Source organism: Rhamphochromis longiceps, linkage group LG7 (assembly GCF_057381845.1).
Source record: "Rhamphochromis longiceps isolate RC_006_pf linkage group LG7, R_longiceps_female_GT1.1, whole genome shotgun sequence".
Classification (NCBI taxonomy): domain Eukaryota; kingdom Metazoa; phylum Chordata; class Actinopteri; order Cichliformes; family Cichlidae; genus Rhamphochromis; species Rhamphochromis longiceps.
This window is the reverse complement of record NC_140563.1, coordinates 40,608,431-40,620,953: the sequence shown is the minus strand read 5'-3', so window position 1 is coordinate 40,620,953 and position 12,523 is coordinate 40,608,431. Positions and strand designations below refer to the sequence as shown.

The following is a 12,523-nucleotide window of genomic DNA, read 5'->3' as shown; positions in this document are numbered from 1 at the left end:
AATTGATAAATGTGCCTCATTTTTTTCCATTATCTTTCTGCGATGAATCGTATTACTTTTACTTGAGCCATGACCCAGTTTCTCCACAGCAAGTTCTCTGAAGCGATTTTGAATATTTTTCAGCTTGATTTTACCAAGTCAGATAAACAAAGCATCAGTCTTACTTTAGTAACTTGAGTATTTAAAGTTGGGCTCGCAGTTGAAGTTGAATCTGAGGACTCAAGCTAACATGAACTTAACTTTTTCCCCTGAACGAGTTCAAGACCGGATTTTTATTGTCATATCATATTCGCAAGATATATCGATACTTTACCTTTTTATAGAAATAGTTTGATGTTGAGTGACATTAAGTCTTCCTTCGGTAAAGCTGTACCAGTGTTTGCATCATCTGTCACTGCACTCTCTACGAGCACAACCCCGCCCCTACTTTACCTCTCCCTATTCATCTCTGATCCACAAAGTTCTCCTGTAGTGTTGAAAGAGACACAGTACTGTTTGAACTGTGCAATAAAACAGAACGTAACCATTGCATGTGTAGCAACAGTCGACCAAGTCTGTTCAGTTGTGGAAGCAAGATGGCAACAAGAAGAAATTGCTCTTTTCAAACTCAAATTGCTGGTCTATCACTGTCAATTTGAACTCGTCAGGTCATACCAACTCTTTATAGTACAAAAGTCACACAGTAAGTAATTGAGGCATTTGTAGCCAAGTAACCGCTGTGTAGTTTGAGGTAAAAATAACAATTTTTTAAGTAGTCTCGTTGATGTGACAAAACTGTGGTGAGTTGTTGCAAAGAGCTGAGGGAAGACAGGCAAAGCAGCTCTAAATACACCATACGCTTTATGTTTGCTAACTGCTAAATTATGTTTTGATAGTGACTTCCTATCCATGGCAGTACAGAGTCCTGAAAAAGAAAGTTTTCAAAGAACTACATACTACACAACATGATTCCGTAGCTTCTAGAACCACCTTTGGCAATCATAACCTGAAGTAATGTCTTGATGCATGCTCAATCATCCAGGTAAGTAAATCTCCAAAAGTTGATTCTGTTCATTTGGACGTAGCGTTTTGTGGGAAAAACATTTCGTCACTCATCCAAGTGACGTCTTCAGTCTCAGCTGACTGCAGGTTTCCCCAATCTTATAAACAGTGCATTTGCATAATGACTGAAACCAGCTAACTGAAGGAAGAATGGTCTGAGAGGTCAGTTCTTTAATCTTAATTGTTCAAATTCTCGTGACCATTGATCAACAACGACTGATTGAAATAGAAAAGAATTGGTCTGTTATATTTGCAGGTGTGCTTGTGATCATTGTCCTGTTTCATGACCTAATTTGGGCTGAGCTTTAGCTATCAGATAGATGGCCAGATAGATTTGACTCTATAATACTTTGGTGTCCAGAAGAGTTCTTGATAGATACACAGGTCCTGTGGGTGCAAAACAAGCACAAATCATCACCTCCTACACCAACGTGCTTGACAGTTGGTGTAAGTTGTGTTTTGGTTTTCAACTTCGGTCTAACCAGTCCAAAGGACATTGTTCCAGAGGTGTGGTTGTTTGCGCAGATATAACTTTTTAAACCTAAGTTGTGCTGCCATGTACTTTTAAGAGACGTGGCTTTCTACTGTTTACATCACCATGTTTCTTAGCTCCTGACAGTATGTCCAATGCTGTCAACTGCAATTGTATTGTGTCTCATGAAATTGCAATTTAAAGAAACTGAAATGTCCCCAACTGAGTGAAAACGTTTAACCCAGTGAAATCATCCAACATCTGAATGAAATCTGCAAAATTGTCTAAAGTTTCCTGAAGAGTCCATTGGCCCCTTAGTGAGAAACCAGCAGTTAAGTTTGTGTTTGACCATTCAGCCAGAAAGTATAGAAATATGATTTCGGGTCCATATCATCCAGCTCTACATATTCCTACATTATTATTATACTTTAAGCCAGTGTGGCTGAGGCTTGGTTCTGATACAATGCAAAGACTCCAAGGCCTTCTTGGATTGAACAAATGGAGAATCAAATAATTTTGAAGTTTCTTTTGGTCAGGAAAAAAAAAACTTGTCATAGGTGGCTTTTCATCCCTGGGAAGGGGTTACAGGCCACGGTAAAAGCCTGCCACTGACAAAGAAATTGGCTGCAAGGCTATGCAGGATATATGAGAAGGACAGAAAAAAAACGAATCCACCGAGAATAAAATGGCTTTGAGTCATTTTTGCACGGTATCCCTGTCGTCGTGTCAGAGCTGGAACTGGTACTAATCTAATTTGTTTCGCTGCAAGACCAGTTTTTATCCCTTGGAATCAATTAGAGCTTGTGTCCATCCTGCCCTGCTTGCAGTGCTCAGCAGAAGCTTTGGGGAAGCATTCGTCCCTACTCCTGCTGTTACTGTGTGACTGCGGAAGAAAATGCATTGTGTATTTCAACAGAAGCTGTGTACGTGTCTTGCTGTGAGCTGAGGGTGTGCTGTCAGCAAACATTTATACTCTGTTGTAAATAAAGTTAAAAAGAAACCGAGGAATGGTCCACGGTGGATAGGCAGCACTAACATAGCAGAAAATTATCCAAAGCGCTCTCACCAGGGCTGGCGGAAAATGATGAGAAAGCAAAGGAGTTGGGCTGTGAGATGGAGAGAATGGCAGTGAATGAAGGGGAGAAAAACACACTATATATTGTAGATAGAAAAGCAGTGGATAAATGTAGAAAGGGGAAACAGATATGAGTAAAGCACAAGAGAGAAGAAAAGAAAAAGATGAAGATGCTTTTCCGGGTGAGGGTGACAGACGAACAGAGAGATGAATTGATGTGACTTAAGTGAATGCAGAGGGACTGGAGAAGTGTGTGTTGCGTTAACGGCCTAATCATGAAGACAAAGAACTGCTGTGGCTGCTCTGAAAGCTTTGTCCTTCTAATGCACAAACGAGCAAAGCCAAGCTTGCACCTGTGTGCACCTTCTGAGTGTGTACGTGAGAAAGAAAGAAAGAATTCCTGTGGCATGAGGGCAAAGTGTCTTGCTTTCCTACCCCCGTTATCAGTGGCATGCTCATTGATTCCAATGATGTGCCTCGACCTTATTTACCCTCAGACAGAAAGTCTGCACACTTTAGGAGCACAACATGATTCCTTTTTGCTGTCTTCAAACCTTAAGAAGATTAAAAAAAAACAATAAAATTACCTCATAAAAGAGGAAAAGCAAAGTAACAGTATTTTTATGCCTTTGTGTGTGTGTGTGTGTGTGTGTGTGTGTGTGTGTGTGTGTGTGTGTGTGTGTGTGTGTGTGTGTGTGTGTGTGTGTGTGTGTGTGTGAGAGAGAGATAGGGAGAGATGCGCATTCAAGGTTCAGTCACCCCATTTGGGCCATTTTCCTACACTGAAATTGCCTTGTTTTCCACATGGCTGCACAGCTCCATAACACTGAGTAAGTTAGTGGAATGCAGCCGGCCACTCAGCAAGAGTAGACTGACAGAATTTGGTTAATGAATTAAAAAAATAAATAAAATAAGAAAAGTGTGTTCACACCAATCTGTTTCTCCTTGAATTATCAATCTTTCCCATAAGCCCTACATGGATATGTGAAATCAAACAAGTGTTGCTACTTAGACAAGATCTCAATATCTCTTTGCAGTTTAACTGATTATAGCCTGTTTTATCCTCCAGGAGTTGTATTTTTTCACAAGTTTACAAGTAATTTCTTTTAATAATTTAGGAACGCTAATTAAAAAAATGTGGGGGGGTTAACTTCAGGAAAGAACCTGTTGAAATATTTTGTAGAAAGGTTGTCTGGAGAAAAAAATTACTAATTAAAATTACAACTACATCTGTTAAACATGGCAGTAATATATTTTAGTAATGAACAGTGCTGAGCAGTCTGGGCCAGCGTGTGATGTCAGACTGATAAGGATCAGATGCAGAAGAATGAGCTGACGGCATTCTGCTGCGTTTCCTCTGGGTTGTTGCGCGACTCTTGTTTGTGTGCCTCATTCACGGAATCTGCATTATGATCCAATCTATCTATATTCATTCGTCACAAGCAAACTTTGTTTTTACAGTTGTGTGCCTGTGCAGGAGGATAGTCCATGCTTGGGCCTCGTTCTTGTTCTTTTATATCTTTTCAAAAGGAGGTGGAGAGAGTCCATGCTGAGGTGTTGCGGCTTTTTTAGACAGGCTTATATTTACCAATACGATCCAAATTTTGCTGCCTCTGAAAATAAGTTAGAAAAAGTGTATAATCGTCATTCAGCGGAGGGGTCCTTGAGCAATACTCCACTGACATGCTTTCCACCTTTTTGTATGTTATGTTTAAAAAGAAGATTATAGGGCAGAAAAAAGGCAGCTCTCTAGAGAGGTAGCTGAATATATAGCTCACTATCTAGTCACAAGGAACTTGCTGATTAAGGACATGTTATTATTTAATAAATGATTTAAGAATGGAAGTGTCCTTTGATAAACTTGATGTACATTTTTCCTGTGTAGACTCTTCTGTAGGCCGTTCTTTTCTATGGTTTTATTTTTTGAGCAGTTCTGCAGTTATAGTTGCCACATGAGTACGTGTTATGCATCAAACCACACTCTATATATATATGAAGACAATGCAGGGTGGTGTGACCTATCATTAATGTTTAATTGACCACTTGTGGAACAAATGGAACCGATGCAGCACACACTTGCTAATACTTGTGATTATTTTTAGTCTGCTGCTTTCTTTGTCTTCTTTCTAACGTGTTACTATCTATGTATCATAAAACATACCTAACCAAATAAATATAAACACACACGGATCACCCACAACATTAAAACCACAAATAATGTCCTACTTTTGTCTGTCCCCCTTGTACTTACACAATAGCTCTGACCTGCTGTGGCATGAACAAAAGACTGCTGGGAGGTCTCCCTAGTTGTTTAACAATGATGTTTGTTGCCAGACATAACAGTTGAGAATGCCAGGACTCTCATTCAGTGGCTGATCGGTGGGTTTTTAAAACTGCTACAGAACATTTCCTGCTGTTGTAGGAACAGTTATGTGAAAACCAAAATGAACACACCTTTGTTCACCAGAGTGATTGCAATAATCCCAGAATAACCTCAGTTAAAAGCACAGTTTATATAAGATGATCTGGCGTTGCCCACTCAAGGTCACAGGCATACGCATGGCGATTTTCTGTCAAGATGAATTACGCCCGGGTTTATAGAGGTGTACACCGGCTAATACATCGAGATTTTTACTTTTACAAAACTCAGCGAAATAAAAGATGGCGAAGTTGGCGGCCAAAAAACACAATTAATCCAGAGCAGCTCTCTTTGGTGCACCACGCGAAGCGATTAATCACACAGTGTAAGAGGCGAGTGTGTATGAAGAAAGCCAAGGCAGCCAGCGAAGTGGCAAAAAAGCCACTCTTATAAATTTCCGTTCATTCTTTTTGTTTTGTGATTGGTCTCAGCGTACACAGATCCACTTACAACCTCAGCAAGTGCGACCTTGCCGAGGATATAAGTGGATCGCTCGGCTCCTCACTCAATCCTGTGTTGTTGTGGGGCAGCAGATAAATGCTTCTACAGTAAATGATATTTGATTTGAGCACACTGACACACACAAGCAGACAGCTGGGCGCTGAAGCGACTCATGGTCCAGTCAGCATAGTCTGTGCTCATACAGCCTTTTACTTTACACATACACACCTAGCATACAGGGTCTTTGCTAGATGGGCAAGATATATATATATATATATATGCATTATATATAGTATTGTGACTGTTTGACATTGACTTGTATGACCCTGGACGGACAGACGGACACACACACACACACACACACACACACACACACACACACACACACACACACACACACACACACATACGTGCATATACAGACATTCACACAAATGCACATATGCAAAAAAAGAGAGCCTGCTTTCAAGCACACAACAATTGGAATTCAAATGGTGATCGCTGGTGTCTACTGCACTCTGCTAAGGCACTGTCTGGCACACACACACACACACACACATAATATCATCATTCAGGAGGCAGCTAGCCTGTCCTGAGCTTTAACATGTCCTTGTCTCTTCTGTTTGGAGTCAGCAGGATTGTCCCCCCCCCCCCCCCCACACACACACACACACACACACACACACACACACACACACACACTCTCTCTCGCTCTCTCTCTCGCTCTCTCTCTCTCTCAGATGTTTTCATACATACTAAAGCACATCCTCCTCTTATATCACATAGTTGCCTGTCTGTTATTACTGGAAAATACGTCGAAGCATCCAAACACCACGCTGTAATCTGAAAGACTACTCTCCTATTAATATGTGACATTTTAAGTATTTTGCTGTCCCACTGACTCACTATCACTTACCATGAGTGAGCAGTCGTGGTCTGACGCGATCCATTTTAAAAGCAGCCATCTGTTCACGTCCTATGCTGCTCTTTGTTTTTTTTCTCCTCTCAGTCATGTTATTTTACCCTCGCAGAAAGGGGATGTTCAATCGCTCAACATGTTTGCATCTTTATAATTGATTAGAGAAGCATTCCAGTAGCTTTGCTTGTAGTAAAATTTGTGTTTTATTGATGAGTGATTTGATTGAGTGTTTTGAGCCACTGTAATATACTTTTCTGGTCTTATATGAACTTCATTAACATCAAATTTTAATGTCTAGGATATCTTTCCTTTTATTAGCTGTGGCAGAACTTAAAATACCTCAAGTATCTGACCTTGTTTACCACTCCTGTGAAGTGGTCCCTCTGAGACCACTACCAGGCAGCATTAATGGACAGGTGTTTTTCAGGTTGTGCTCTTTATTCAGCAGAGTCCTTATCTGTATTGAATTTGCTTTACTGTCTGTCGTTGGACAAAGCTTGAATTATTGATTTTCTGGTGCACTGACTTTTGTTCTGCCAGATCCCGCTTTGTGTACAGATTGTATCCAAAGCGTTTTAAAGTGCCACACACTGTCCCCTATAAAAATATTCAGTCCAGCAACAGTTTAATGCTGAGAAAAGCCCTCAATACCCTTTAATTGTTTGTTTTCTTTTCCATTATCTATCACAGTGCTAAAATTAAGCTATTTTCCACATTTTACTTGAACAAGCTTCTGAAATCTGAATAAATTCCACTTGAGTGCCATCTGAATGCTGCTTCAGTGGAAGGAAACAGCTAAAGGAAGTCTGACCTCTTGTTCAAAGGACTTACCATTTGTCACTCTCCCAAATTGTCTTAAATTCACATGCTGACCACAAAGTACTGCAAAACATGGCTTTCTTATTCTATAATTTTTTAAAAATGTAATTTTATTTTAAATGATTTTAAAACCACGAAACTTCCCGAGGACCTCCAAGTTTAAAATAGGTGGACTTTCTTGCCCACTTCTTTCCATGGAAGAATGATATGAAAGCTGACCACTATCAAAAAGGAGTATGTGTCATTAGTCATGTTTTGAAGTGGTGCCTGAAGCCTAGAAGCAAAAAGGGAGCAGAACTAACACCTAACCTTTTGTTGTCCTTACTTGATATCTGTGTGTGAGAGATACTAATTAAAACTGCTGAGCCGCAGTTAGTTTAAATCACTATAGCTTTCAAAGCATCCTTGAATCATCCTGTGGTTGAACGAGGAAGTATATCTCATTTTGTCTGCATTTCAGCTGCTTTATTTCTGCACTGTGTGTGACAGCACGCTCAGCTAAACATAACAACACTGAATATGTTTGCATTCAGGTGTCAGTTTGGCTTAAATTGAATTAGGAGGCTGAGTCACTCCCTTCCTGCCACTAGTCATAACTCCAAATGTTGTTTTTATTTGAGACTTTTAAGTGAAAAGAGCCGAGCGTTTTAATGCAAAATGCAAGCCTCAGAGGTGAAAATAGTGGGAGTTGAATCAGTTAAGATTTTTTTTAAATTATTATTATTTGCTTAAAAAAACCCCACTGCAACACAGAGAGGTTAATGTCACTGGTGACCTCATCCACTGACACCCACTCATGAATATCAAAAAGCCTTGAGGCTTAAAAGCTTGATTTTAACTCAGTAAAGTTCAAAGTGCCATAACCCTTTGAACTCTGAAAGAAGTTTAAAATGTGACAAATTTATATGACAAGCAAAAGAAAAGCAAAAGCAAAATGCATTTATGTATTCACAGACAAGTGTTACAAAGGCAATGAAATAATGGAGTAATGGATGGAAACAATACAAAATTAACAGCTAGAAAAGCGAGAACACTGGAATATCAAAGCAGGGGAGAATTTATTGGATGAGAACTGCAATAACAACAGGATATACACTCATCTGCCACTTTATTAGGTCCACCTTGCTAGTGTTTTTGCCTCCAGAAATGCCTAAATTCTTCTTGGCCTAGTTTCAACAAGCTGCTGGAAACATTTCTCAGAGACGGTGGTGTCACACAGCTTCTGCAGATTTCATATGGAAGACGATCTGTTTCACCACATAGATCTTGTGACTGTGGAGGCCATTTGAATCATTGTCATGTTCAACCAATCTGAGATAATTTAAGCAGGCATCAGGAGACCAGTAGCAGCGTGAACTGCTATAATGCAGGACTGATCCAAGCTTTTGCGTTTACACCAAATTCTGACCCAGCCATGCATTGCTGCAGTTTAGTTTTGGTGAAGCTGTGTAACTTGTAATGTCAGTTTCCTGTTTTAGCCAACAGCAGTGGCACATGATGTGATCTTCAGCTGCTGTAAGATGTAGTGGTTGTGGTCTTCATAACTTGATTGTAACAAGTTGTTATTTGAGTTACCTTTGCCTTCCATTCAGGTCGATGCAGGAAAATCCTGGTATATCCTAGTATTAGTACCAGCATGCCACGTCAGTCTTTCTTGCTCATTGTGATCCCTGGTTTGAACTTCAGCAGGTCATCTTGACCATGAAAATATAGCAGTAATGAAGAATTACAAATGTTAAAAAATCAAATCAAATCTGGTACACCCATTGCCCAAAATTAAAAGTTAAGCTGACTTTTAAGAAAATCCACATGGGCAGATCTGAGGGAAGCAGACAGAGAAATTCAAAGGTCATATAACACAGTCTGAAAGGTTCGATCACCCCAGGTACTTTTGCTTTTGTTCGGGACAGTGTACTTCACCTTAATCTGCAAGAAAGATGACGATTGAATGTGAAGGAGATCGGCAAATGTGTAGAAGACAAGTCCCCTACCGAAAAAACTCTATCCGTTAATGGAGTCTAATAAGAAAAAAAATACAAAAGTTGTGTGTGATGTTTATCACTAATCAACTTTAACCTCCTAGGACCTGCCGTCCACATATGTGGACATCACATTTTAGGTTGTCCAGACCAAAATACAAAATTTTGCTCTACAAGGGCCTGACATCCACTTACGAGGACATTATACTGCCACTCTTCTATCGAAATTTTAAACAAATATCCTCATATGTGGATCTCATTTTTCTTAGAAACAGAAATCGGGTAAAAAAAAAATAAAATCTGGTAATTCTTTGTTTTTTACATTCATCAGGTCCCAATATGTCGAAATATCAAAGAGAAATTAAACATGAATGCCATGAAAGAGTTCGGGTCTCAGGAGGTTAAACTAAAAGTTCAATAATGTAAATAATAGTAATAAAAATGATGATTAGAACAACATTATGCACCTGGGTTCAGGGATTGTGACTGTCAGGTGTGTAATGGAAGAATGAATCTGTCTCCGAACATAAATTGGTTCTGTACTACATCTTCTAATTTGGTTTCCCGATCTCTCTCTACATGTGTCTCCTTTCTCTTTGTATTCATATTTTTCTATTGTCCTTCCTGTCTGTGCCCCTCTCTGCCTCCCCCACCACCCGCTTCTTCTTCCTCTCACTGTTCTGCCTTAGCCCCCCTAACACCAATTATACTGTGTCAAATCCATACATGTCAGTTTCCAGATCCCTAATCATCCCTTCTCTCTTTCATCTGCAAATCCTTTGTTCCTCCCTCCTCCCTCTTTTCCCTTCTCTGTAACCTTTCTTCTTTGCTCCTCGGCCTATACCCCACCCCTCCGTCTGCTCCATGTACACACAGCAAATCCTCCTCATCCTTTTTCCGGTTATCTCTATCACAGTTACCTCTCCATCTTCTTTTGATTATTTATTAATTTCCCATTTAAATTTTATACACTTTTCCTTTCTCTGTAGTCTCACTCAGAGAGGAACTTTGTTGGGTACATTCGTGTGAATATCGTCTCATGTTTGAATAAGTTCCCATGTCACTTTTCATTAGAAGTCACAAAGACTTTGGTGTTTTACTGGGCAGGCTCTACTTAGCAATGTCAATTTTCTATAGATGATCTTGTTTACAATCCTGCCTTTCTCCAATATTTAGAGTTAACCAAGTGGAACATGTTCATTTTCTCTTTTTTACCACATTTTACTAACGAAACTGAACTGCTAATAAGCTTCTGCGTTTTATCTACCAAAGCTTTTTATAGAATAAAGATTAAAAGTGGACTCCTTTTAACATGCTGCAGCAACAGACCAAACCAAGCCAGTGGAAAAAAAAAAATGAACCCAAAAACTTTCAAGCTGCATACTTTATCTCATGATACAGTAACTTAAGCATTCTCTGTCAGAGTATGTGCTTAATATGTTAATATCCTAATTTTTTTGAGCCTATTTTGGTTTTAGCTTCAGTTTCCTGTTCCCTTTCAGTCGATTCACTCTTTACGACACATAAGTATGGGATATGATGCCCCCTCTATTCACACCTTCAGGCAGATGACCTGTGATGACATGCACAGGGCCCCACCTGCACATATGTACCTTGGTCATCACAGTCATCCCTCAGTTCTTATGATTTTTACCTCACTACGAATACTTCTGCTCTGCTGGGCTAGATAGCTGTTGCTAATTAGCTCCTTTGCACTACAGCGATCAGCGCAATGCATTGCATGTCTGCCTGGGGATTGCTCACGCTAGGAGCTAAGCCTGTGTGTTTTGTCGCCAGCTCTGTCGCTTGACCCTGGAAAGACAGGTGAAGTTTGTGGAAAAAGTGCTGGGACGGACAACTGTCGCACGCACTACCCTCTCCTCTCTAAGTCTAGGCCCCTGGCTTCAATTAGCTGGGCTGACCTCATGGAATATGTTGATGGGGGTTAACCGAAGATGAGCCGAAACCATGCAGGAGCGCTGACCAAGCCCGTGCTCCCCATGCTTGGTCAGCGCTCCTGCATGGTCCCCATAAGTTCAGCTCGACTCAACTCAATTTGGTTCTTGTGGGTGTTTTCATTAGCAGGTAGTACCTGGTACCAGGTGTTTTTTTTGTTTTTTTTTTAGTTCTTGCTTTGCTAGGGCTTCCAAGTGACCTGAGTAAGTACAAAAATGTGATGTCTACAGACTGCATGCCATCACTTGGCCAGTCACTCAATGAGTCATGAGATTGACTCCTTTACTCCTTCAAAACCGCCATTTAAAAAAAACAAACAAACAAACAGCAACGGAGTAAATGGGTGCACAAAAAGTCTGACAAAAAGGCATACACCTGCAGCAGGTATACCATCGACGTTCCCCATTGTTGTGCTAAAAAAAGAAAGAATAAAATTGTTTTTTGTATTTACTCATGTGTAGGTAAGATTTTATAGAGGGGGTTTTATTATCCATGATTTTATTTTAATATTACTGTAAAATTGGTGATTTTATTTTTAGTCCCCAGTTATCTATAACCACAAACCCTGAAGTAGGGCCAGTAATGCCAAACAGGCATAAATAAATATGGAAGTCAGTCCAGGAGTATTACAGATGTGTTCCTCCCCCACCCAAGAACATCTGTTTCAGTGGCAGAAAAGACACATAGAGGAAGTTGTGAGTGTTTTGACTATAGTGTATGAGGGAGGCAGGGCTATGCGAGAGGGAGCGCAAGAGGGTGAGGAAGCAGGGGGAGGGGTTTGTTTATTTCAGTTTTTTTTCTTTTTTTTTTTTTTAAATGGTAACTGCGCCTCCTGAGCCCATGGGGGGGGGGGGAGGCAGGAAGACAGAGATAGAAAAAGAGGAGAGAGAGGGTGACTGAGAGAGGAACAGGAATGATGGAGAACGTGGGACGCTCGTTAGCAATATGAGCAGCGGCCGAGACACCGGAGACAAACGCGGCGAAGGAGAGAAGGATGGAGAGATGCACGGGCGGATAGAGGCAGAGCGTGTGTCGGTCCTCCGCTCGTCGCCCAAACAATGAACGTGCTGTGGTCGCTGCCGGCAACACATCGTCACGGCAACCGGAGCCAGAGGGGTGCGCGCTGAGTGAGAATAGCAGAGAGGAGAGAAAGAGGAGGAGGTGGAGAAGGGGGTGTGGGGGGTGGAGAGGGATAGAAAGAAAGATGGTGTCTTCCCCCAATAGTCAATGTGCGAGTTTTTACATGGCTCCTCTCTGCGCTTGATCATGTGTGTCTGTGTGTGGTTGATGTGTGTTACTGGCCAGTTGTCTGACACCATGATCTTCTGTAACCATCTAGGTGAATACAAGAAGGATGAGCTGCTGGAGGCGGCAAGGTGAGTACCAGAGTCTGCATGCTCTT

The 12,523-nt window shown here is 40.8% G+C and overlaps 1 protein-coding gene across 2 annotated transcripts in view; it reads left to right on the top strand.

The window, feature by feature from the left end:
* The window catches only part of tnksa (tankyrase, TRF1-interacting ankyrin-related ADP-ribose polymerase a), a 113,600-nt gene that overhangs the window by 29,332 nt on the left and 71,745 nt on the right, over window positions 1–12,523 (top strand). For both annotated transcript variants that reach the window (XM_085413652.1, XM_085413651.1), the window contains one exon: window positions 12,461–12,497. In XM_085413652.1, coding sequence (XP_085269778.1) covers window positions 12,461–12,497 — 37 coding nt within the window. The remainder of the gene's footprint in view (window positions 1–12,460; window positions 12,498–12,523) is intronic.